This window comes from Oncorhynchus mykiss, chromosome 24 (genome assembly GCF_057628025.1).
Source record: "Oncorhynchus mykiss isolate SJ-2025 chromosome 24, ASM5762802v1, whole genome shotgun sequence".
Lineage (NCBI taxonomy): Eukaryota > Metazoa > Chordata > Actinopteri > Salmoniformes > Salmonidae > Oncorhynchus > Oncorhynchus mykiss.
This window is the reverse complement of record NC_143045.1, coordinates 14,926,745-14,950,000: the sequence shown is the minus strand read 5'-3', so window position 1 is coordinate 14,950,000 and position 23,256 is coordinate 14,926,745. Positions and strand designations below refer to the sequence as shown.

General features: G+C 45.2%; 1 protein-coding gene across 3 annotated transcripts in view; it reads left to right on the top strand.

Moving 5' to 3' along the window:
• Nucleotides 1–23,256, top strand: part of LOC110503343 (neurobeachin) — a 329,781-nt gene that overhangs the window by 132,995 nt on the left and 173,530 nt on the right. For all 3 annotated transcript variants that reach the window (XM_036961703.2, XM_036961702.2, XM_036961699.2), the window contains one exon: nucleotides 7,107–7,273. In XM_036961703.2, coding sequence (XP_036817598.1) covers nucleotides 7,107–7,273 — 167 coding nt within the window. The remainder of the gene's footprint in view (nucleotides 1–7,106; nucleotides 7,274–23,256) is intronic.

The window sequence follows — 23,256 nt, the reverse complement described above, 5'->3', positions numbered from 1 at the left end:
AGTGTAAGGGGATAAAGAATATGTACATAAGGATATATGAATGAGTGATGGTACAGAGCAGCATAGGCAGGATACAGTAGACGGTATCGAGTACAGTATGTACATGAGGCAAGTATGTAAACAAAGTGGCATAGTTAAAGTGGCTAGTGATACATGTATTACATAAGGATGCAGTCGATGATATAGAGTACAGTATATACGTATGCATATGAGATGAATAATGTAGGGTAAGTAACATTATATAAGGTAGCATTGTTTAAAGTGGCTAGTGATATATTTACATAATTTCCCATCAATTCCCATTATTAAAGTGGCTGGAGTTGAGTCAGAGTCAGTGTCAGTGTCAGTGTGTTGGCAGCAGCCACTCAATGTTAGTGGTGGCTGTTTAACAGTCTGATGGCCTTGAGATACAAGCTGTTTTTCAGTCTCTCGGTCCCAGCTTTGATGCACCTGTACTGACCTCGCCTTCTGGATGATAGCGGGGTGAACAGGCAGTGGCTCGGGTGGTTGATGTCCTTGATGATCTTTATGGCCTTCCTGTAACATCGGGTGGTGTAGGTGTCCTGGAGGGCAGGTAGTTTGCCCCCGGTGATGCGTTGTGCAGACCTCACTACCCTCTGGAGAGCCTTACGGTTGTGGGCGGAGCAGTTGCCGTACCAGGCGGTGAAACAGCCCGCCAGGATGCTCTCGATTGTGCATCTGTAGAAGTTTGTGAGTGCTTTTGGTGACAAACCGAATTTCTTCAGCCTCCTGAGGTTGAAGAGGCGCTGCTGCGCCTTCTTCACAATGCTGTCTGTGTGAGTGGACCAATTCAGTTTGTCTGTGATGTGTATGCCGAGGAACGTAAAACTTGCTACCCTCTCCACTACTGTTCCATCGATGTGGATAGGGGGGTGTTCCCTCTGCTGTTTCCTGAAGTCCACAATCATCTCCTTAGTTTTGTTGACGTTGAGTGTGAGGTTATTTTCCTGACACCACACTCCGAGGGCCCTCACCTCCTCCCTGTAGGCCGTCTCGTCGTTGTTGGTAATCAAGCCTACCACTGTTGTGTCGTCCGCAAACTTGATGATTGAGTTGGAGGCGTGCGTGGCCACGCAGTCGTGGGTGAACAGGGAGTACAGGAGAGGGCTCAGAACGCACCCTTGTGGGGCCCCAGTGTTGAGGATCAGCGGGGTGGAGATGTTGTTGCCTACCCTCACCACCTGGGGGCAGCCCATCAGGAAGTCCAGTACCCAGTTGCACAGGGCGGGGTCGAGACCCAGGGTCTCGAGCTTGATGACGAGCTTGGAGGGTACTATGGTGTTGAATGCCGAGCTGTAGTCGATGAACAGCATTCTCACATAGGCATTCCTCTTGTCCAGATGGATTAGGGTAGTGTGCATTGTGGTTGAGATTGCATCGTCTGTGGACCTATTTGGGCGGTAAGCAAATTGGAGTGGGTCTAGGGTGTCGGGTAGGGTGGAGGTGATATGGTCCTTGACTAGTCTCTCAAAGCACTTCATGATGACGGAAGTGAGTGCTACGGGGCGGTAGTCGTTTAGCTCAGTTACCTTAGCTTTCTTGGGAACAGGAACAATGGTGGCCCTCTTGAAGCATGTGGGAACAGCAGACTGGTATAGGGATTGATTGAATATGTCCGTAAACACACCGGCCAGCTGGTCTGCGCATGCTCTGAGGGCGCGGCTGGGGATGCCGTCTGGGCCTGCAGCCTTGCGAGGGTTAACACGTCTAAATGTCTTACTCACCTCGGCTGCAGTGAAGGAGAGTCCGCATGTTTTGGTTGCAGGCCGTGTCAGTGGCACTGTATTGTCCTCAAAGCGGGCAAAAAAGTTATTTAGTCTGCCTGGGAGCAGGACATCCTGGTCCGTGACTGGGCTGGATTTCTTCTTGTAGTCCGTGATTGACTGTAGACTCTGCCACATGCCTCTTGTGTCTGAGCCGTTGAATTGAGATTCTACTTTGTCTCTGTACTGACGCTTAGCTTGTTTGATAGCCTTGCGGAAGGAATAGCTGCACTGTTTGTATTCGGTCATGTTACCGGTCACCTTGCCCTGATTAAAAGCAGTGGTTCGCGCTTTCAGTTTCACGCGAATGCTGCCATCAATCCACGGTTTCTGGTTAGGGAATGTTTTAATCGTTGCTATGGGAACGACATCTTCAACGCACGTTCTAATGAACTCGCACACCGAATCAGCGTATTCGTCAATATTCTTATCTGACGCAATACGAAACATGTCCCAGTCCACGTGATGGAAGCAGTCTATGAGTGTGGAGTCAGCTTGGTCGGACCAGCGTTGGACAGACCTCAGCGTGGGAGCCTCTTGTTTTAGTTTCTGTCTGTAGGCAGGGATCAACAAAATGGAGTCGTGGTCAGCTTTTCCGAAAGGAGGGCGGGGCAGGGCCTTATATGCGTCGCGGAAGTTAGAGTAACAATGATCCAAGGTTTTTACACCCCTGGTTGCGCAATCGATATGCTGATACAATTTAGGGAGTCTTGTTTTCAGATTAGCTTTGTTAAAATCCCCAGCTACAATGAATGCAGCCTCCGGATAAATGGATTCCAGTTTACAAAGAGTCAAATAAAGTTTGTTCAGAGCCATCGATGTGTCTGCTTGGGGGGGGATATATACGGCTGTGATTATAATCGAAGAGAATTATCTTGGTAGATAATGCGGTCTACATTTGATTGTGAGGAATTCTAAGTTGAGTTCCTGTATGTTTCTTTCATCACACCATGTCTCGTTAGCCATAAGGCATACGCCCCCGCCCCTCTTCTTACCAGAAAGATGTTTGTTTCTGTCGGCGCGATGCGTGGAGAAACCCGCTGGCTGCACCGCCTCCGATAGCGTCTCTCCAGTGAGCCATGTTTCCGTGAAGCAAAGAACGTTACAGTCTCTGATGTCCCTCTGGAATGCTACCCTTGCTCGGAATTCATCAACCTTGTTGTTAAGAGACTGGACATTGGCGAGAAGAATGCTAGGGAGTGGTGCACGATGTGCCCGTCTCCGGAGTCTGACCAGAAGACCGCCTCGTTTCCCTCTTTTTCAGAGTCGTTTTTTTGGGTCGCTGCATGGGATCCATTCCGTTGTCCTGGGTGAAAGGCAGAACACAGGATCCGCGTCGCGATAAACATATTCTTGGTCGTACTGATGGTGAGTTGACGCTGATCTTATATTCAGTAGTTCTTCTCGACTGTATGTAATGAAACCTAAGATGACCTGGTGTACTAATGTAAGAAATAACACGTAAAAAAACAAAACACTGCATAGTTTCCTAGGAACGCGAAGCGAGGCGGCCATCCCTGTCGGCGCCGGTACACTGCCGATTTTGCAAGTTTTCCTACTTACAAAGCATGTAGAGGTCTGTCATTTTTATCATAGGTACACTTCAACTGCGAGAGACGGAATCTAAAATAAAAATCCAGAAAATGACATTGTATGATTTTTAAGTAATTAATTAGCATTTTATTGCACGACATAAGTATTTGATCACCTACCAACCAGTAAGAATTCCGGCTCTCACAGACCTGTTAGTTTAAGAAGCCCTCCTGTTCTCCACTCATTACCTGTATTAACTGCACCTGTTTGAACTCGTTACCTGTATAAAAGACACCTGTCCACACACTCAATCACACAGACTCCAACCTCTCCACAATGGCCAAGACCAGAGAGCTGTGTAATGACATCAGGGATAAAATTGTAGACCTGCACGAGGCTGGGATGGGCTACAGGACAATAGGCAAGCAGCTTGGTGAGAAGGCAACAACTATTGGCGCAATCACCCTTTGTCTGGGAATCCATGCAAGATCTCACCTCGTGGGGCATCAATGATCATGAGGAAGGTGAGGGATTAGCCCAGAACTACATGGCAAGACCTGGTCAATGACCTGAAGACAGCTGGGACCACAGTCTCAAAGAAAACCATTAGTAACACACTACGCCGTCATGGATTAAAATCCTGCAGCGCATGCAAGGTCCCCCTGCTCAAGCCAGCACATGTCCAGGCCCGTCTGAAGTTTGCCAATGACCATCTGGATGATCCAGAGAAGGCATAGGAGAAGGTCATGTGATCTGATGAGACAAAAATAGAGCTTTTTGGTCTAAACTCCACTCGCCGTGTTTGGAGGAAGAAGGACACTGAGGGCTTCTTGCTGGGTCACAGGGACCGTTGGGGCCTGCTTTTCTCCATCTCCCTCCTTGACTTTTTCCCTCAGTTTCTGAGATGAGTTCAGCTTCTGCTTTTAGGGTAGCATATTCTCAATAAGCCTGTAGGCTTGAATCATTGCCTCGTATCAATACAGTTCCAATATTATATAAGTTTACTGTTTGATACGTGTTGCTCTGGTCAGCTTCTTCAAAAATGCTGATCTGACAACCTTGGCTGATGCCCCTCTTTTTTGAGAAAGGGAAATGGTTGCAAATAACCCTTTTCCATATGTGCCCTCGTTTGGTATTAAATATTACATTTGCTCTTGTTTTGCAACTGGTAAGATCTGCAAACAGGCATTCATGGTTCTGTCCCATCAACAAACCTTTGAAACTTTTCTCTGTTTGGATGTCTGGTGGGTTAACAATTGCTTCTTGTAATATTGTCTCTTGTGTCTTTAGAGGACTGTTTCACTTTGATCTCCTTTTTCTTCTGTCCTTATTTTTTCTTATTTTGTCTTTCTTTTCTTCTGTTAACTAGATATTCTTTGTTACCTAGCTAGCTTCTTCCAGGAGAGTCCCTAGCAACTGCTTAGAAACTGGTAAACAATTCAGCTAGCTAAGATAACTGTACAATTTTATGAAAAATAGTTACTTTTTCAAAAGCCTATCTTCTTTGTTTGTTGCATGTTTTGTTGTTTTCCGATGTACTTCACTCTAAAAACCATGTAAATTTCAATATTTGTAGGAGCAAATTTTTTCAGCAGCTTCTGCTCCGCAACTCTCTTTCTCTCTCTCTCTCTCTCTCTCTCTCTCTCTCTCTCTATCTCTGTCTCTCTCAGTCTCTCGGTCTCTCTCTCTCTCTGTCCCTCGGTCTCTCTCTCTCTCTCTCTCTCTCTCTCTCTGTCTCGGTCTCTCTCTCTCGGTCTCTCTGTCTCGGTCTCTCTCTCGGTCTCGGTCTCGGTCTCGGTCTCTCTCTCTCTCTCTCTCTCTCTCTGTCTCTCTCTGTCTCTCTCTGTCTCTCTCTGTCTCTCTGTCTCTATCTGTCTCTCTTGCTCTCTGTCTATCTCTGCTCTCTGTCTCTCTCTCTCTATCTGTCTCTCTCTCTCTCTCTCTCTCTCTCTCTATTTGTCTCTCTGTCTGTCTCTCTCTGTCTCTCTCGCTCTCTGTCGCTCTTTTCTCTCTGTCTGTCTCTGTCTCTCTCTCTCTGTCTCTGTCTCTCTCTCACAATGTTACTAGTCATATAGGAAGTGTTTTACCCAAGTACACAAACATGCACACACACGAACACACACACACAAATTCTCTTCTGCCCCCTCTGTTAGTAGCTTGTACATGTGAGGAGTGATGAGTTTCTTATCTTGGGGCAGCAGCCCTCCACAAGCAGCTGTTAGATATCCTGTAGTCCTCTGCTAGAGGCTCCTTGACCTGCTAGATCAACTGCCATGTCACCAGTAGCGAAGGAGGCTGCATTTCAAATGGCACCCTATTCCCTGTACAGTGCACTACTTCTGACCAGGGCGCATAGGGTGTCATTTGAGAAACACCCAGAGATTACCTGGCCCTCATCCCTCCTCTGGCCTCATCCATTCTGTCTGACAACTCTACACAGTCTACACATTTCATACAACACTGTTTTTACTACATTACCCCTCACAACCCCCTCCCCCTACCCTCCATTCCCAGACAGATAGACATTTTTACATTAGGTTGGTGTCAGGAGAGTCAGGGCAGCAGCCTCATATCCTGTGAAGTGATAAATAAGGTTTGATATTTGTCACAATGTCACATGGTAACGTGAGATGACAAGCAGAGATTGAGTTATCTGCCATTTGAAGAATATGTTGAGGTATAACATCTGACACAATTCAAATATAGTGCCGGAAATTCAATTAACTTCCAGCTTCTGTTAGCAAATTAGATTTAGTATATGAGCAGGAAGGAGCAGCCCCGGGGCGACGTAGCAAGACAATCTTATTTTAGCGAGGAGAAGATGAAGTCAGATCCTGATCGGCTCCTCTAGAATCTAGATTACCTTGAGATGCTGCCTGCAGGAGATCACTGTGTGCATCCCAAATGTCACCCTGATTCCCTATATAGTGCACTACTTTTTCCCAGAGCCATATGGGTCCTGGTTTAAAGTAGTGTACAATAAAGGGAATAGAGTGCCATTTGGTACTCAGGCACTGACTCCACTTCAACATCACACATCAACACACACCAGGTTTCAATCTATTGATGTCACACTGTTTGGTGATAATTTATGCATGTAGGCTACAGTACAGGCTACTTCTCTTTGTTATCCAACCTGCCCTTCATCCACTGTCACCGTTTAGTTTTATATAGGGACAGATTGTTTATTATGACCCCTATGTAAACAGATGACATTAAAGCTTTCTAAGGGACAAATTCCCCTCTTTTTCTCCATGTGAAACAAAAGACATTAGCAGACGGCGACAGTGTTTAAATGACTCTTCACTAACGTGGCCCCTGCTGATGTAGTGGAGCAGAGATTGGCTCTGTTAACCTTGACAGCACTGGCTATAATATCAACTCACACGTGCACACACACACGTGCACACACACACCCATAATATCCTCTGTGAATCTGTTGAATGGTTTTGGTTTCTTCTCCCTCAACACACGCTTAGCGTAGCTTCCTAGAAGGACTCGCACATTTTCACACAGTTTTAATCTAATCTCGCAGGATTGCAACCGAGGAAGGACATATTAATACAAAACATAACATAGCCATGCTAACACCAGACAGACAGTTGTATTTCACAGATGCCTTTCAAGACACTCAAGGACACCTTACCTTAAAAGTACATACAATCAGAGTGCAAGTAAAATCAAGTCCTGGTGATAGACCCTGCTCAGTTTTAGCATAATGTTAACACCTAACATTATGTTAGCATGGCTATGTTTATAATAAAATGGCTCCTTGTGTTCCCTCCATAGTCCAACTGTGCCCAGTACGCTGCTGATCGGAGGGAGGAGGAGAAGATGTGTGATCACCTGATCAGCGCTGCCAAACACAGAGACCATGTAACTGCCAACCAGCTCAAACAGAAGATCCTCAACATCCTCACCAATAAGCATGGAGCCTGGGGCAGCCTGGCACAGAGGTAAGACCTAGGGCTGAGGTATAGAGGTTGGGCTGAAGGATAGGCCTTGCTAGGGCTGGGGCTGAAGGATAGGCCTTGGGCTGGGGTATAGGGCTGGGGCTGAAGGATAGGCCTTGGTCTGGGGTATAGGGCTGGGGCTGAAAGATAGGCCTTGGTCTGGGGTATAGGGCTGGGGCTGAAGGATAGGCCTTGGGCTGGGGTATAGGGCTGGGGCTGAAGGATAGGCCTTGGGCTGGAATATAGGGCTGTGCTGTAGGGTTAGAGCAATGGCTGGGGTATATACTGTATATACTGTTTACATCCTCACCAACAAACACAGAGCTTGGAGCAGTCTGGCAGCCTGGCACAGAAGTGTGGACTGGGTCTGGTGAAAGGTTTAGGGCTGGGGCTACCTGGAGCTGGGCTGGCCCAAAGGTCAAGCTAAGACCAGGCTGGGTAACAGAACTTCCAGTATTCATTGTACTGTACAATTACCTGGTCTGTGAGCCACAGAATGCAGTGCTGGGAAGCATCAGGGACCAGGTCAACCAACTCAGTAAACAGTCAAAGGGACTGAATCCCCCTTGGGATCGACTGGTCACACAGACTGGGGGTGGGGTTTGGCGGGGGGGAGCGTTTGTGTGTGTATGAGAGAGGTGTGTATGTGTGTACTAGAAGGTGTGTGCATGTGTGGAGTGTCCTCTGGGCCTTTAAAACTACAGATCGTTGGAGCCTTAGCTCTGCTTCCCACCACACATACACACACACACTCAGTGGTTGAAGTGGGACAGTGCTGAATAGTGATGCTGAAACCACCCATCTGAGCAGTATCCATTTGTCCAACTAGGTGGGAAATCCTCTAAGGGTTCCAAAGTTGAATTAGGTGTTCCTCGTGGTTTGTGATTAGACCCCTACTACTATTCTCTCTATGTTTCCCCCTGGTAATGTCACGATGACATACAAGTTCATTGGGATGTTGATGCCATTGGCTATGATCTGTTCGGAAGCTTCTTAAAAAACAAGCTTTATATCAGGCAAGTCTGTTAGGTACAAATTCTGTATTTACAACAACGACCTGGCGAGTGGCAAGTGCAGCAAAGGTCCTGTCAAACCTTTCAAACCTGAAAGAACACTACTCTCACTGAAACCATAGCTTGACTTTCTTTATTGGATTTTGAAAACACAATACAAATGATTAAATATGTTCTCTACATACAGATGGCTAGCTATGTTCAGTAATGGGATGTTGTTTACCCAATATCGATAGAAAACTCATCTGGATCATATTTTGAGTGTTTTAAGAATTGTACTGTGTTTTCAGATGTTTTTATTGACAAAATACAATATACCTTCATTTAGTTTGTAAGGAGAATTCAATTGATTAATTGATTGATTGATTGATTGATTTAGGAGTGTTTTAAAGACTACTTGTACTCTGCATGGGTTTTGTGGCGTGTAGATTTAGTGATTTCGACATGCATCATCCCACCTGACAAACACAGCCCTGGAAACAGATGCACACTGACCATCATTGGACCATTCATCTACGGGTGCATCTGACTCCCAAATGGCACTCTTTTCCCTATATAGTGCATTACTTTTGAAAGAGGCCTATTTACCCATGCAGCTATACCTTACATAATGCACTACTTTTGTCCACTTTTAACCAGAATAGGTGACCAGAATATGGTGCCGTTTGGATTCAAACTATAGCACAGATTGAACTACAGTTGGAATTGTATTGTATTATAGATATCCTTACCTACAGTAGCAACTGAATGTATTACTTCAAATCAAATGTATTTATATAGCCCTTCGTACATCAGCTGATATCTCAAAGTGCTGTACAGAAACCCAGCCTAAAACCCCAAACAGCAAGCAATGCAGGTGTAGAAGCACAGTGGCTAGGAAAAACTCCCTAGAAAGGCCAAAACCTAGGAAGAAACCTAGAGAGGAACCAGGCTATGTGGGGTGGCCAGTCCTCTTCTGGCTGTGCCAGGTGGAGATTATAACAGAACATGGCCAAGATGTTCAAATGTTCATAAATGACCAGCATGGTCAAATAATAATAATCACAGGCAGAACAGTTGAAACTGGAGCAGCAGCACGGCCAGGTGGACTGGGGAGAGAAGGGAGTCATCATGTCAGGTAGTCCTGAGGCATGGTCCTAGGGCTCAGGTCCTCCGAGAGAGAGAGAAAGAAAGAGAGAAAGAGAGAATTAGAGAGAGCATACTTAAATTCATACAGGACACCGGATAGGACAGGAGAAGTACTCCAGATATAACAAACTGACCCTAGCCCCCCGACACATAAACTACTGCAGCATAAATACTGGAGGCTGAGACAGGAGGGGTCAGGAGACACTGTGGCCCCATTCGATGACACCCCCGGACAGGGCCAAACAGGAAAGATATAACCCCACCCACTTTGCCAAAGCACAGCCCCCACACCACTAGAGGGATATCTTCAACCACCAACTTACCAACCTGAGACAAGGCTGAGTATAGCCCACGAAGATCTCCGCCACGGCACAACCCAAGGGGGGGGGGCGCCAACCCAGACAGGAAGATCACATCAGTGACTCAACTCACTCAAGTGACGCAACCCACTCTAGGGACGGTATGAACGAGCCCTAGTAAGCCAGTGACTCAGCCCCTGTAATAGGGTTAGAGGCAGAGAATCCCAGTGGAAAGAGTGGAACCGGCCAGGCAGAGACAGCAAGGGCGGTTCGTTGCTCCAGAGCCTTTCCGTTCACCTTCACACTCCTGGGCCAGACTACACTCAATCATATGACCCACTGAAGAAGTGAGTCTTCAGTAAAGACTTAAAGGTTGAGACCGAGTTTGCGTCTCGCACATGGGTAGGCAGACCATTCTATAAAAATTGAGCTCTGTAGGAGAAAGCCCTGCTTCCAGCTGTTTGCTTAGAAATTCTAGGGACAATTAGGAGGCCTGCGTCTTGTGACCGTAGCGTACGTGTAGGTATGTACGGCTGGACCAAATCAGAGAGATCGGTAGGAGCAAGCCCATGTAATGCTTTGTAGGTTAGCAGTAAAACCTTGAAATCAGCCCTTGCCTTGACAGGAAGCCAGTGTAGGGAGTCTAGAACTGGAGTAATATGATCAAATTTGTTGGTTCTAGTCAGGATTCTAGCAGCCGTATTTAGCACTAACTGAAGTTTATTTAGTGCTTTATCTGGGTAGCCGGAAAGTAGAGCATTGCAGTAGTCTAACCTAGAAGTGACAAAAGCATGGATTAATTTTTCTGCATCATTTTTGGACAGAAAGTTTCAGATTTTTGCAATGTTACGTAGATGGAAAAAGCTGTCCTTGAAACAGTCTTGATATGTTCTTCAAAAGAGAGATCAGGGTCCAGAGTAACGCCGAGTTCCTTCACAGTTTTATTTGAGACGACTGTACAACCATTAAGATTAATTGTCAGATTCAACAGAAGATCTCTTTGTTTCTTGGGACCTAGAACAAGCATCTCTGTTTTGTCCAAGTTTAAAAGTAGAAAGTTTTCAGCCATCCACTTCCTTATGTCTGAAACACATGGTTCTTGCGAGGGCAATTTTGGGGCTTCACCATGTTTCATTGAAATGTACAGCTGTGTGTCATCCGCATAGCAGTGAAAGTTAACATTATGTTTTCGAATGACATCCCCAAGAGGTAAAATATATAGTGAAAACAATAGTGGTCCTAAAACGGAACCTTGAGGAACACCTAAATGTACAGTTAATTTGTCAGAGGACAAACCATTCACAGAGACAAACTGATATCTTTCTGACAGATAAGATCTAAACCAGGCCAGAACTTGTCCTTCACCAACTTACCAAATGTTTGATCATTGTGTATATATTTCAGCATATTCTACGGTATGTTTGATCATATGCAGTTCTGATTGAGAAATTCATAAAACAGACCAACAGTAGTATAAGTAAAGTACCCATGGAAAAACATATAAGAATGAAATGTGGGCTGCTACTGTAGATTTACGTATTCAAATATTTATAGAATTTATCTCCAGGGATAGCATTAGTATTGGAACAAAAGGTTGCTGAGAGGGGGAGCATTGTAAATTATACTGAAAAACTTCAAACAAAATCCCATTTAATGGTGACCTGCTGGAGAAGAAAAATGCTGCAATATGTTCATGAGCTCAGGGCAGTGTAGCAGCTCAGCCTTATTCAATGCTACATTAACTTTCCCATTTATGCTGCTCTTGTAAAATAGAAAGCCCTCCAGCATTCTGAGGGGGCTGTGTGTGTGTGTGTGTGTGTGTGTGTGTGTGTGTGTGTGTGTGTGTGTGTGTGTGTGTGTGTGTGTGTGTGTGTGTGTGTGTGTGTGTGTGTGTGTGTGTGTGTGTGTGTGTGTGTGTGTGTGTGTGAATGCTTGCCTGCACAGAAATTGTTTTTCCTTTAACCTTAAGTTCTGCCTGGAGACTAGCCAGAGGATATTGATCATCTGTGTGGAACGTTTTATCAACAGAATTATATATTTAATATACTCAGCCAGGTGAAACTACTGCAGATGGCTATAGTGGACATTTTGTTGCAGGTTTTTACACAACTGTAATATTTTGAATTAGTAACATAATGCATTTTCAGATGTGTTCAGAAGCCATTATGACATCTGATCGTTACACTGTGTGACAAGGAGACACTGCACACGAATGGAAAGCCAATGGCTACATCCCAAATGGTACCCTATTCACTATATTGGGCCCATTTAGCTCTGGTCAACATTTGTGCACTACATGGTGAATACATTCCATTTGGGATACATACAAAATCTCTCTGCGATCATATTACCTTTTATATGAATTAACTAGATACTCTCTGTTCATCATATATGCATAATCACTTTAACCATATCTACATGTACATACTACCTCAATCAGCCTGACCAACCGGTGTCTGTATGTAGCCTCGCTACTTTTATAGCCTTGCTACTGTATATAGCCTGTCTTTTTACTGTTGTTTTATTTCTTATTTCTACCTATTGTTCACCTAATACCTTTTTTTGCACTATTGGTTAGAGCCTGTAAGTAAGCATTTCACTGTAAGGTCTACCTACACCTGTTGTATTCGGCGCACGTGACAAATAAACTTTGATTTGATTTGAGATGAGCCCAGTAGGTGGTAGGGCTGTTTAAGGCAGTGTGACCAGCCCAGTAGGTGGTAGGGCTGTGTTAAGGTGTGTCACCAGCCCAGTAGGTGGTAGGGCTGTGTTAAGGTGTGTGATCAGCCCTGTAGGTAGTAGGGCTGTGTTAAGGTGTGTGACCAGCCCAGTAGGTAGTAGGGCTGTGTTAAGGCAGTGTGACCAGCCCAGTAGGTAGTAGGGCTGTGTTAAGGCAGTGTGACCAGCCCAGTAGGTGGTAGGGCTGTGTTAAGGTGTGTGATCAGCCCTGTAGGTAGTAGGGCTGTGTTAAGGCAGTGTGACCAGCCCAGTAGGTAGTAGGGCTGTGTTAAGGCAGTGTGACCAGCCCAGTAGGTGGTAGGGCTGTGTTAAGGTGTGTGATCAGCCCAGCAGGCTGTTGGATCATACTTTCTGCTTTTGCCCGATGATGAATGTGCTCTATATTGAGTTGACATCACAAAATCAATAGTGTTCAAATTGAAACAGTATAGGGTTGTATTGATCCGCTGTGCTAAATCAGAACGAGAAACCTTTGATGCAGCTCTGAGACAGCTCCCCTCCTCCTTCTCCACCCCTCCCCCTCTTTCCTTCTTCCTCCTCTCCTCCCTCTCTCTCCCTCATCCCATCACAGCACCCTATCAGTTTGAGCTTCACACTGATAAATCAAGTTGAAAATTGGATGTTAGAATTTTCTCCAGTGTGTGAGTGAGTGATTTTCTCTGGCCCATCGTCCCTCTGCTGTGACCCCCTGACCCCTGTCACTGGATTATAAAGTTCAGCGTTGTCAAGAGAAAGGAGACATCAAGGCAAGGCTGATGAATTCATTCTCGGATAATACACACCGCCTTTAACTACCAGTCTTAAACTATGATAATAACCATGCAAGTTTGTATTTATCTTCTTTAAGGGCTCCGCGTGTCGCAGCGGTCTAGAGGCGTCACTACAGACCCAGGCTGTATGACAGCGGTCTAAGGCACTGCATCTCAGTGCTAGAGACGTCACTACAGACCCAGACTGTATCACAGTGGTCTAAGGCACTGCATCTCAGTGCTAGAGACGTCACTACAGACCCAGACTGTATCACAGTGGTCTAAGGCACTGCATCTCAGTGCTAGAGGCGTCACTACAGACCCAGGCCGTATCACAGCGGTCTAAGGCACTGCATCTCAGTGCTAGAGACGTCACTACAGACCCAGGCCGTATCACAGCGGTCTAAGGCACTGCATCTCAGTGCTAGAGGCGTCACTACAGACCCAGGCCGTATCACAGCGGTCTAAGGCACTGCATCTCAGTGCTAGAGGCGTCACTACAGACCCAGGCCGTATCACAGCGGTCTAAGGCACTGCATCTCAGTGCTAGAGGCGTCACTACAGACCCAGGCTGTATCACAGTGGTCTAAGGCACTGCATCTCAGTGCTAGAGGCGTCACTACAGACCCAGGCTGTATCACAGCGGTCTAAGGCACTGCATCTCAGTGCTAGAGACGTCACTACAGACCCAGACTGTATCACAGTGGTCTAAGGCACTGCATCTCAGTGCTAGAGACGTCACTACAGACCCAGACTGTATCACAGTGGTCTAAGGCACTGCATCTCAGTGCTAGAGACGTCACTACAGACCCAGGCCGTATCACAGCGGTCTAAAGGCACTGCATCTCAGTGCTATAGACGTCACTACAGACACAGACTGTATCACAGTGGTCTAAAGCACTGCATCTCAGTGCTAGAGACGTCACTACAGACCCAGACTGTATCACAGTGGTCTAAGGCACTGCATCTCAGTGCTAGAGGTGTCACTACAGACCCAGGCTGTATCACAGCGGTCTAAGGCACTGCATCTCAGTGCTAGAGGTGTCACTACAGACCCAGGCTGTATCACAGCGGTCTAAAGGCACTGCATCTCAGTGCTAGAGACGTCACTACAGACCCAGACTGTATCACAGTGGTCTAAGGCACTGCATCTCAGTGCTAGAGGCGTCACTACAGACCCAGGCTGTATCACAGCGGTCTAAGGCACTGCATCTCAGTGCTAGAGGTGTCACTACAGACCCAGGCTGTATCACAGCGGTCTAAGGCACTGCATCTCAGTGCTAGAGGTGTCACTACAGACCCAGGCTGTATCACAGCGGTCTAAAGGCACTGCATCTCAGTGCTAGAGACGTCACTACAGACCCAGACTGTATCACAGTGGTCTAAGGCACTGCATCTCAGTGCTAGAGGCGTCACTACAGACCCAGGCCGTATCACAGCGGTCTAAGGCACTGCATCTCAGAGCTAGAGGTGTCACTACAGACCCAGGCTGTATCACAGCGGTCTAAGGCACTGCATCTCAGTGCTAGAGGTGTCACTACAGACCCAGGCTGTATCACAGCGGTCTAAAGGCACTGCATCTCAGTGCTAGAGGTGTCACTACAGACCCAGGCTGTATCACAGCGGTCTAAGGCACTGCATCTCAGTGCTAGAGACGTCACTACAGACCCAGAATGTATCACGGCGGTCTAAGGCACTCCATCTCAGTGCTAGAGGCGTCACTACAGACCCAGGCTGTATCACAGCGGTCTAAGGCACTGCATCTCAGTGCTAGAGGCGTCACTACAGACCCAGGCTGTATCACAGCGGTCTAAGGCACTGCATCTCAGTGCTAGAGACGACACCACAGACCCAGGCTGTATCACAGCGGTCTAAGGCACTGCATCTCAGTGCTAGAGACGTCACTACAGACCCAGGCTGTATCACAGCGGTCTAAGGCACTGCATCTCAGTGCTATAGACGACACCACAGACCCAGGCTGTATCACAGTGGTCTACGGCACTGCATCTCAGTGCTAGAGACGTCACTACAGACCCAGGCTGTATCACAGCGGTCTAAGGCACTGCATCTCAGTGCTAGAGGCGTCACTACAGACCCAGGCCGTATCACAGCGGTCTAAGGCACTGCATCTCAGTGCTAGAGGCGTCACTACAGACCCAGGCTGTATCACAGCGGTCTAAGGCACTGCATCTCAGTGCTAGAGTCGTAACTACAGACCCAGACTGTATCACAGCGGTCTAAGGCCCTGCATCTCAGTGCTAGAGTCGTAACTACAGACCCAGGCCGTATCACAGCGGTCTAAGGCACTGCATCTCAGTGCTAGAGACGTCACTACAGACCCAGGCTGTATCACAGCGGTCTAAGGCACTGCATCTCAGTGCTAGAGTCGTAACTACAGACCCAGGCTGTATCACAGCGGTCTAAGGCACTGCATCTCAGTGCTAGAGGTGTCACTACAGACCCAGGCCGTATCACAGCGGTCTAAGGCACTGCATCTCAGTGCTAGAGTCGTAACTACAGACCCAGGCTGTATCACAGCGGTCTAAGGCACTGCATCTCAGTGCTAGAGACGTCACTACAGACCCAGGCTGTATCACAGCGGTCTAAGGCACTGCATCTCAGTGCTAGAGGTGTCACTACAGTCCCAGGCTGTATCACAGCGGTCTAAGGCACTGCATCTCAGTGCTAGAGACGTCACTACAGACCCAGGCTGTATCACAGCGGTCTAAGGCACTGCATCTCAGTGCTAGAGACGACACCACAGACCCAGGCTGTATCACAGCGGTCTAAGGCCCTGCATCTCAGTGCTAGAGACGTCACTACAGACCCAGGCTGTATCACAGCGGTCTAAGGCACTGCATCTCAGTGCTAGAGGCGTCACTACAGACCCAGGCTGTATCACAGCGGTCTAAGGCCCTGCATCTCAGTGCAAAGGCGTTATTCCATACCCCACCACGATCCCGGGCTGTATCATAACCGGACGTGATCGGGAGTCCCATAGAACTGCGCACAATTGGCCCAGCGTCGGCCAGGTTAGGGTTGACCGTCATTGTAAAATAAGAATTTGTTCTTAACTGACTTGCCAAGTAAAATAAAGGTTAAATAAAAAAATACATTTACACAAATGTTATACAAATTGGTATTTTCAATGACGGCAGTGGGTTAACTGCCTTGTTCAGAGGCAGAATGACAGATTTTTACCTTGTCAGCCCGGGATTCAATCTTGCAACCTTTCGGTTACTAGTCCAACGCTCTAACCACTAGGCTACCTGGCGCCCCACATTACAGATGGTTGGTTATTGATTACAGCTGCAGCCCGGCACTAGGCTCTGATACAACATCCATTATCATTAACTTCACTCAGCTCTGTGGTTTTAAGACATATTGTATGTGAGTAAATACACTACAGGACAAAAAGTATGTGGACACCTGCTCGTCAAACATCTCATTCCAAAATTCTGGGCATTAATATGGAGTTGGTACCTCCTTTGCTGCTGTAACAGCCTCCACTCTTTTGGGAAAGCTTTTCAGGCACTGATGTTGGGCGATTAGGCCTGACTCGGAGTCGGCGTTCCAATTCATCCCAAAGTTGTTCGATGGGGTTCAGATCAGGGCTCTGTGCAGGCCAGTCAAGTTCTTCCAGATGGTGAAGCGTGATTCATCACTCCAGAGAACGCGTTTTCCAGAGTCCAATGGCGACGAGCTTTCCACCATGCTTGTCATTGCGCATGGTGATCTTAGGCTTGTGTGCGGCTGCTCGGTAATAGAAAGCCATTTCATGAAGCGCCCAACGAACAGTTATTGTGCTGGCGTTGATTCCAGAGGCAGTTTGGAACTTGGTAGTGAGTGTTGCAACCGAGGACAGCAACGGGTGTGGCTGAAATAGCTGAATCCACTCATTTGAAGAGGCGTCCACATACTTTTGTGTGTATATATATATATATATATATATATATATATATATATATATATATATATATATATATACACACAAAAGTATAGTAGTATATATGTGTTGGCTTTGTTTTTATAGTTCTCATGAATTGGAAATCACATTTCACCCAATCACACCAACCTCTGATCTACCAGGATTCTGGGAACTATCTTTTGTCACATGCATTTATTCAAGTTTGATACTTACTAGGTTGCGTTGCCGAGTGAGAAGTCTGCATCTCCATTAACACCAAAGGCCTCCCTTGTCCACCACTCTCTTCATCCCAAATGGCACCCTATTCCCTATATAGTGCACTACCTTTGACCAGAACCCTATGGATCCTGGTAAAAAATATTACACTATAGGGAATAGGGTGCCATTTCAGACAGAAACCAGGCATTCCAATATGGCTATCTTAATAGGATGTAGAGCAGGTGGAAGGAGGCAGACAGACAGACAGACGGACGGGGGGACGGACAGACAGACAGACAGACAGACAGACAGACAGACAGACAGACAGACAGGACGTCCTTTGTTTCAAGGTGTCACTGTTGACCCCAGCAGCTGACTAAACCCTCGTCCTGTCCCCCGTCCCCACCCCTGCTCTCCAGACCTTAACCCAACCTGACTGAGCTATCGATTGTCAACATTGTAACATTGCTCCTGTATAATTACTTTTTCAGTAGTGGAGGGAATGGAGGAGATAGCGGTGGCATATATTGATCCTGGTGAGGAGAGTGGAACGGGCGTTTCCCTTGACGAACAGAGTTTCATCTCTCTCTCTCTCTCTCTCTCTCTCTCTGATGAATGGCAATACTCTGCCTGTGGATAATAACTTAGTGATGGAATGGACCCTTCAGTCACTGGCTGCCTGGCTAAGCACTCCGCTGTCTCGCCTCGCCGGGTTATCCATTCTAATAGCAGCTCTGAAGAGCAGAGAGGAGAAGACGAGGGGAAGATAGGGAGAGAGGTAGATGAAGGTCTCTCTGGGTCCTGTGTGAAGGTATACGGAGGACCAGTGAATATGATCCTACTGGACATGATGGTTCATTTAGAAGATGAATGTGGCAGGAACCTTAACACAGCCTTGGTGATGTCTGTCCTCTATAACTATGTTTATTCAAGAGGGGAAACAACATATTTCATCATGGGGAGGTTAAAGAAATGAAGTTCCTTTGTTGTATCGCTCCTCTTTCTCGCCGCTCTCATTTGTTGTTGACCCACAGTACAGCAGCTCCTCCCTTGGGGCAGAGTTAACCTTGCAGCTTGATAATTACCTCTGAAGGGGAGCGTTCACACAATCATCAGTTAAAGGGGAGCAGAGAGAGAAGAGAGAGCTGGGAGGTGAGCCCCACCTCTGATGAAAGCTGGCAGGGAGTGAGGGGTTCAGACATACTAAAACGCTGCTGTAGACTGTAGTCTCACTGTTACTGACTGTAGTCTGACTGTTACTGACTGTAATCTGAATGTTACTGACTAATCTCACCGTTACTGACTGTAATCTCACAGTTGCTGACTGTATTGTCACAGTTACTGACTGTAGTCTCACTGTTACTGACTGTTAGTGACTAGTCTGACTGTCACTGACTGTTACTGACTGTAATCTCACAGTTGCTGACTGTATTGTCACAGTTACTGACTGTAGTCTCACTGTTACTGACTGTTAGTGACTAGTCTGACTGTCACTGACTGTTACTGACTGTAATCTCACAGTTGCTGACTGTATTGTCACAGTTACTGACTGTAGTCTCACTGTTACTGACTGTTAGTGACTAGTCTGACTGTCACTGACTGTTACTGACTGCCATTTACTAGTCTGACTGTTATTGATTTACTGACTAATCTCACAGTCACTGACTGTAATCTCACAGTTACTGACTGTAGTCTCACTGTTACTGACTGTTACTGACTAGTCTGACTGTCACTGACTGTTACTGACTGTCACTGACTAGTCTGACTGTTATTGATTTACTGACTAGTTTGACTGTTACTGACTATTCTGACTGTTACTGACTGTAATCTCACTGTTACTGACTGTTACTGACTGTTATTGACTAGTCTGACTGTTACTTACTGTCATATCATTGTTACTGACTGTAATCTCATTGTTACTGACTGTAATCTCATTGTTACTGACTGTAATCTCATTGTTACTGACTGTCACTGACTAGTCTGACTGTTACTGACTGTAATCTCATTGTTACTGACTTTTACTGACTATAATCTCACTGTTACTGACTGTAATCTCATTGTTACTGACTGTAATCTCACTGTTACTGACTGTAATCTCATTGTTACTGACTGTAGTCTCACTGTTACTGACTGTCACTGACTAGTCTGACTGTTACTGACTGTTATTGCTGGTAGTCTTACTCTTTATACGTTGCTATGCATTCATTACACAAATTATCTTATTTCTGATGTACTGTCAGTCTTTTTTTCTGAATTTACACTTTACTTTGAAAAATGAAACTTGATACACCATCCATGGCCATATGGTTGCCAGTTGCTTCGTGTTGATGTGCAGTTTTATTTAGCTGAGTCTGTCTTTTGATATAGAACAATGTGTCACCATTGTGATCAAAGCCAGTCAGTGATATAGTACACTGATTGACAGACATTTTGTTTTCAGCCTTTCTTCGTCAATTAGATGGCTGAATGTCTTTTTATACATTACCGGTTGAAACCTGTCTATCCGTAGGGATCCATCGACTATGCTGCCTGTTTTGGGAGATGTTTGAAAGCTGATGTTGAATGTTTCTGTATTTAATATATGTATAAAAAGATATATATATATATATAATACTGCACTGTATTTTAGTGATGTGATAGGTTTCAGAAGGATTATCATTTGGTAAATGATTTGTTTATAGCGAGACCATCAAGAAGTACTTTCTAGGCTTGCAAAATTCTGGTAACCAAGTTAGAAAATTCCCGGAATCACAAGGGAATACGCAGGAAATCCAGCATCCTCCGACGAGTATTTCTAGAAAGCCTGAGAATTTGGAGGAAATTACTCGAATTTTGCAACCCTAGTATTTCCATGCTTACATTTCAGAACATGGTTGGCATGTCCCCAGAGCAGAATGGTTTAGTGTGTCATGGTAATACTGACCAGTGTATCATGTTAACAGTGACCCTAGTCTAGACCATAAACCATAGACAATGAATATAGCTTCCTCTCATTGGTAAATGGACAGAGTGTGGATGGAGGAGAGAAGAAAGGACATTTGTTCTCAGAAGGACTTAATCTGAGAGCTCTGGAGTGTGTTTAGTGTCAGAGTCACACAGGGCACGGGGTTCAGGGTGCAGGGTGTGAGGCCAGGGCTCGGGGTGCAGGGCAGGGTACCCACTTCACAGAACAAGGGGTGAGTGGTAAGACACTCACCAGTCCTGCCTCTTTAAAATGACGAGTCACTGATTTGCTGCTATTTATTATAATTATCCCCCATTTACGTCTCAAATAGAAGCATTTAAAGAGAATATAATGGTGTTTTATTGAATCTTTCATTCCTTTTCTTTCTAATCTCTCACAATAGTCCTCTCTGTCAGGAGAAACTGGCTGATGCTGAAACCAGTATAGTTTTGTTCTAACTAAAACATGGATAGTGTTGTCCGAACTTAAACATGAGTAGCTCTGCTCCATCTGAAACATGGTTACTTCTGCTCCATCTGAAACATGGTTACTTCTGTTCCATCTGAAACATGGTTACTTCTGTTCCATCTGAAACATGGTTACTTCTGCTCCATCTGAAACATGGTTACTTCTGTTCCATCTGAAACATGGTTACTTCTGTTCCATCTGAAACATGGTTACTTCTGCTCCATCTGAAACATGGTTACTTCTGTTCCATCTGAAACATGGTTACTTCTGCTCCATCTGAAACATGGTTACTTCTGTTCCATCTGAAACATGGTTACTTCTGTTCCATCTGAAACATGGTTACTTCTGCTCCATCTGAAACATGGTTACTTCTGTTCCATCTGAAACATGGTTACTTCTGCTCCATCTGAAACATGGTTACTTCTGTTCCATCTGAAACATGGTTACTTCTGTTCCATCTGAAACATGGTTACTTCTGCTCCATCTGAAACATGGTTACTTCTGTTCCATCTGAAACATGGTTACTTCTGCTCCATCTGAAACATGGTTACTTCTGTTCCATCTGAAACATGGTTACTTCTGTTCCATCTGAAACATGGTTACTTCTGCTCCATCTGAAACATGGTTACTTCTGTTCCATCTGAAACATGGTTACTTCTGTTCCATCTGAAACATGGTTACTTCTGTTCCATCTGAAACATGGTTACTTCTGTTCCATCTGAAACATGGTTACTTCTGTTCCATCTGAAACATGGTTACTTCTGTTCCATCTGAAACATGGTTACTTCTGTTCCATCTGAAACATGGTTACTTCTGTTCCATCTGAAACATGGTTACTTCTGTTCCATCTGAAACATGGTTACTTCTGTTCCATCTGAAACATGGTTACTTCTGCTCCATCTGAAACATGGTTACTTCTGTTCCATCTGAAACATGGTTACTTCTGCTCCATCTGAAACATGGTTACTTCTGTTCCATCTGAAACATGGTTACTTCTGTTCCATCTGAAACATGGTTACTTCTGCTCCATCTGAAACATGGTTACTTCTGTTCCATCTGAAACATGGTTACTTCTGCTCCATCTGAAACATGGTTACTTCTGTTCCATCTGAAACATGGTTACTTCTGTTCCATCTGAAACATGGTTACTTCTGTTCTAATTTAAACTTGTATACTTCTGTTCTATCTGAATGATCGTCCCTCCAGAGGGTTACGCTTCATTTAGAACTATCTGTGTTACCTCATTAGAAATAAACATGTTGAAAATAAACATCAGAACCATGGTCCAGTTTACCGCCATGTTTGAAGAACACTCTGGAGTAAACACTCTTCACTGGGTCTTTGACAATGTGGTCAGCTGTAATGGTTTGTTGATATTGTAGTTTGTTGATATAATGGTTTGTTGTGTTTCTAACAGAGATATGACCTTGATGGGGTCCAGCATACAACAGCCTAGTGCTACTGATTGCATATGTCTCAAATGGCACCCTGTACCCTATATAGTGCACTACTTTTGACCAGGGCCCATAGCCTCAGTCTGGATATAGGCAGTTCTTAAGTAGTTATTGTAGCTGCACTTTGACAGACAGTGTTTTTAGTAGTTATTGTAGCTCCACTTTGACAGACAGTGTTTTTAGTAGTTATTGTAGCTGCACTTTGACAGACAGTGTTGTAGGTAGTTATTGTAGCTGCACTTTGACAGACAGTGTTGTAAGTAGTTATTGTAGCTCCACTTGGACAGACAGTGTTGTAAGTAGTTATTGTAGCTGCACTTTGACAGACAGTGTTGTAAGTAGTTATTGTAGCTCCACTTTGACAGACAGTGTTGTAAGTAGTTATTGTAGCTGCACTTTGACAGACAGTGTTTTAAGTAGTTATTGTAGCTCCACTTTGACAGACAGTGTTTTAAGTAGTTATTGTAGCTGCACTTTGACAGACAGTGTTTTTAGTAGTTATTGTAGCTCCACTTTGACAGACAGTGTTTTTAGTAGTTATTGTAGCTGCACTTCGACAGACAGTGTTTTTAGTAGTTATTGTAGCTCCACTTTGACAGACAGTGTTGTAAGTAGTTATTGTAGCCACACTTTGACAGACAGTGTTTTTAGTAGTTATTGTAGCTCCACTTTGACAGACAGTGTTGTAAGTAGTTATTGTAGCCACACTTTGACAGACAGTGTTGTAAGTAGTTATTGTAGCTCCACTTTGACAGACAGTGTTGTAAGTAGTTATTGTAGCCACACTTTGACAGACAGTGTTTTTAGTAGTTATTGTAGCTCCACTTTGACAGACAGTGTTGTAAGTAGTTATTGTAGCTCCACTTTGACAGACAGTGTTGTAAGTAGTTATTGTAGCCACACTTTGACAGACAGTGTTGTAAGTAGTTATTGTAGCTCCACTTTGACAGACAGTGTTTTTAGTAGTTATTGTAGCTGCACTTTGACAGACAGTGTTTTTAGTAGTTATTGTAGCTCCACTTTGACAGACAGTGTTGTAAGTAGTTATTGTAGCTCCACTTTGACA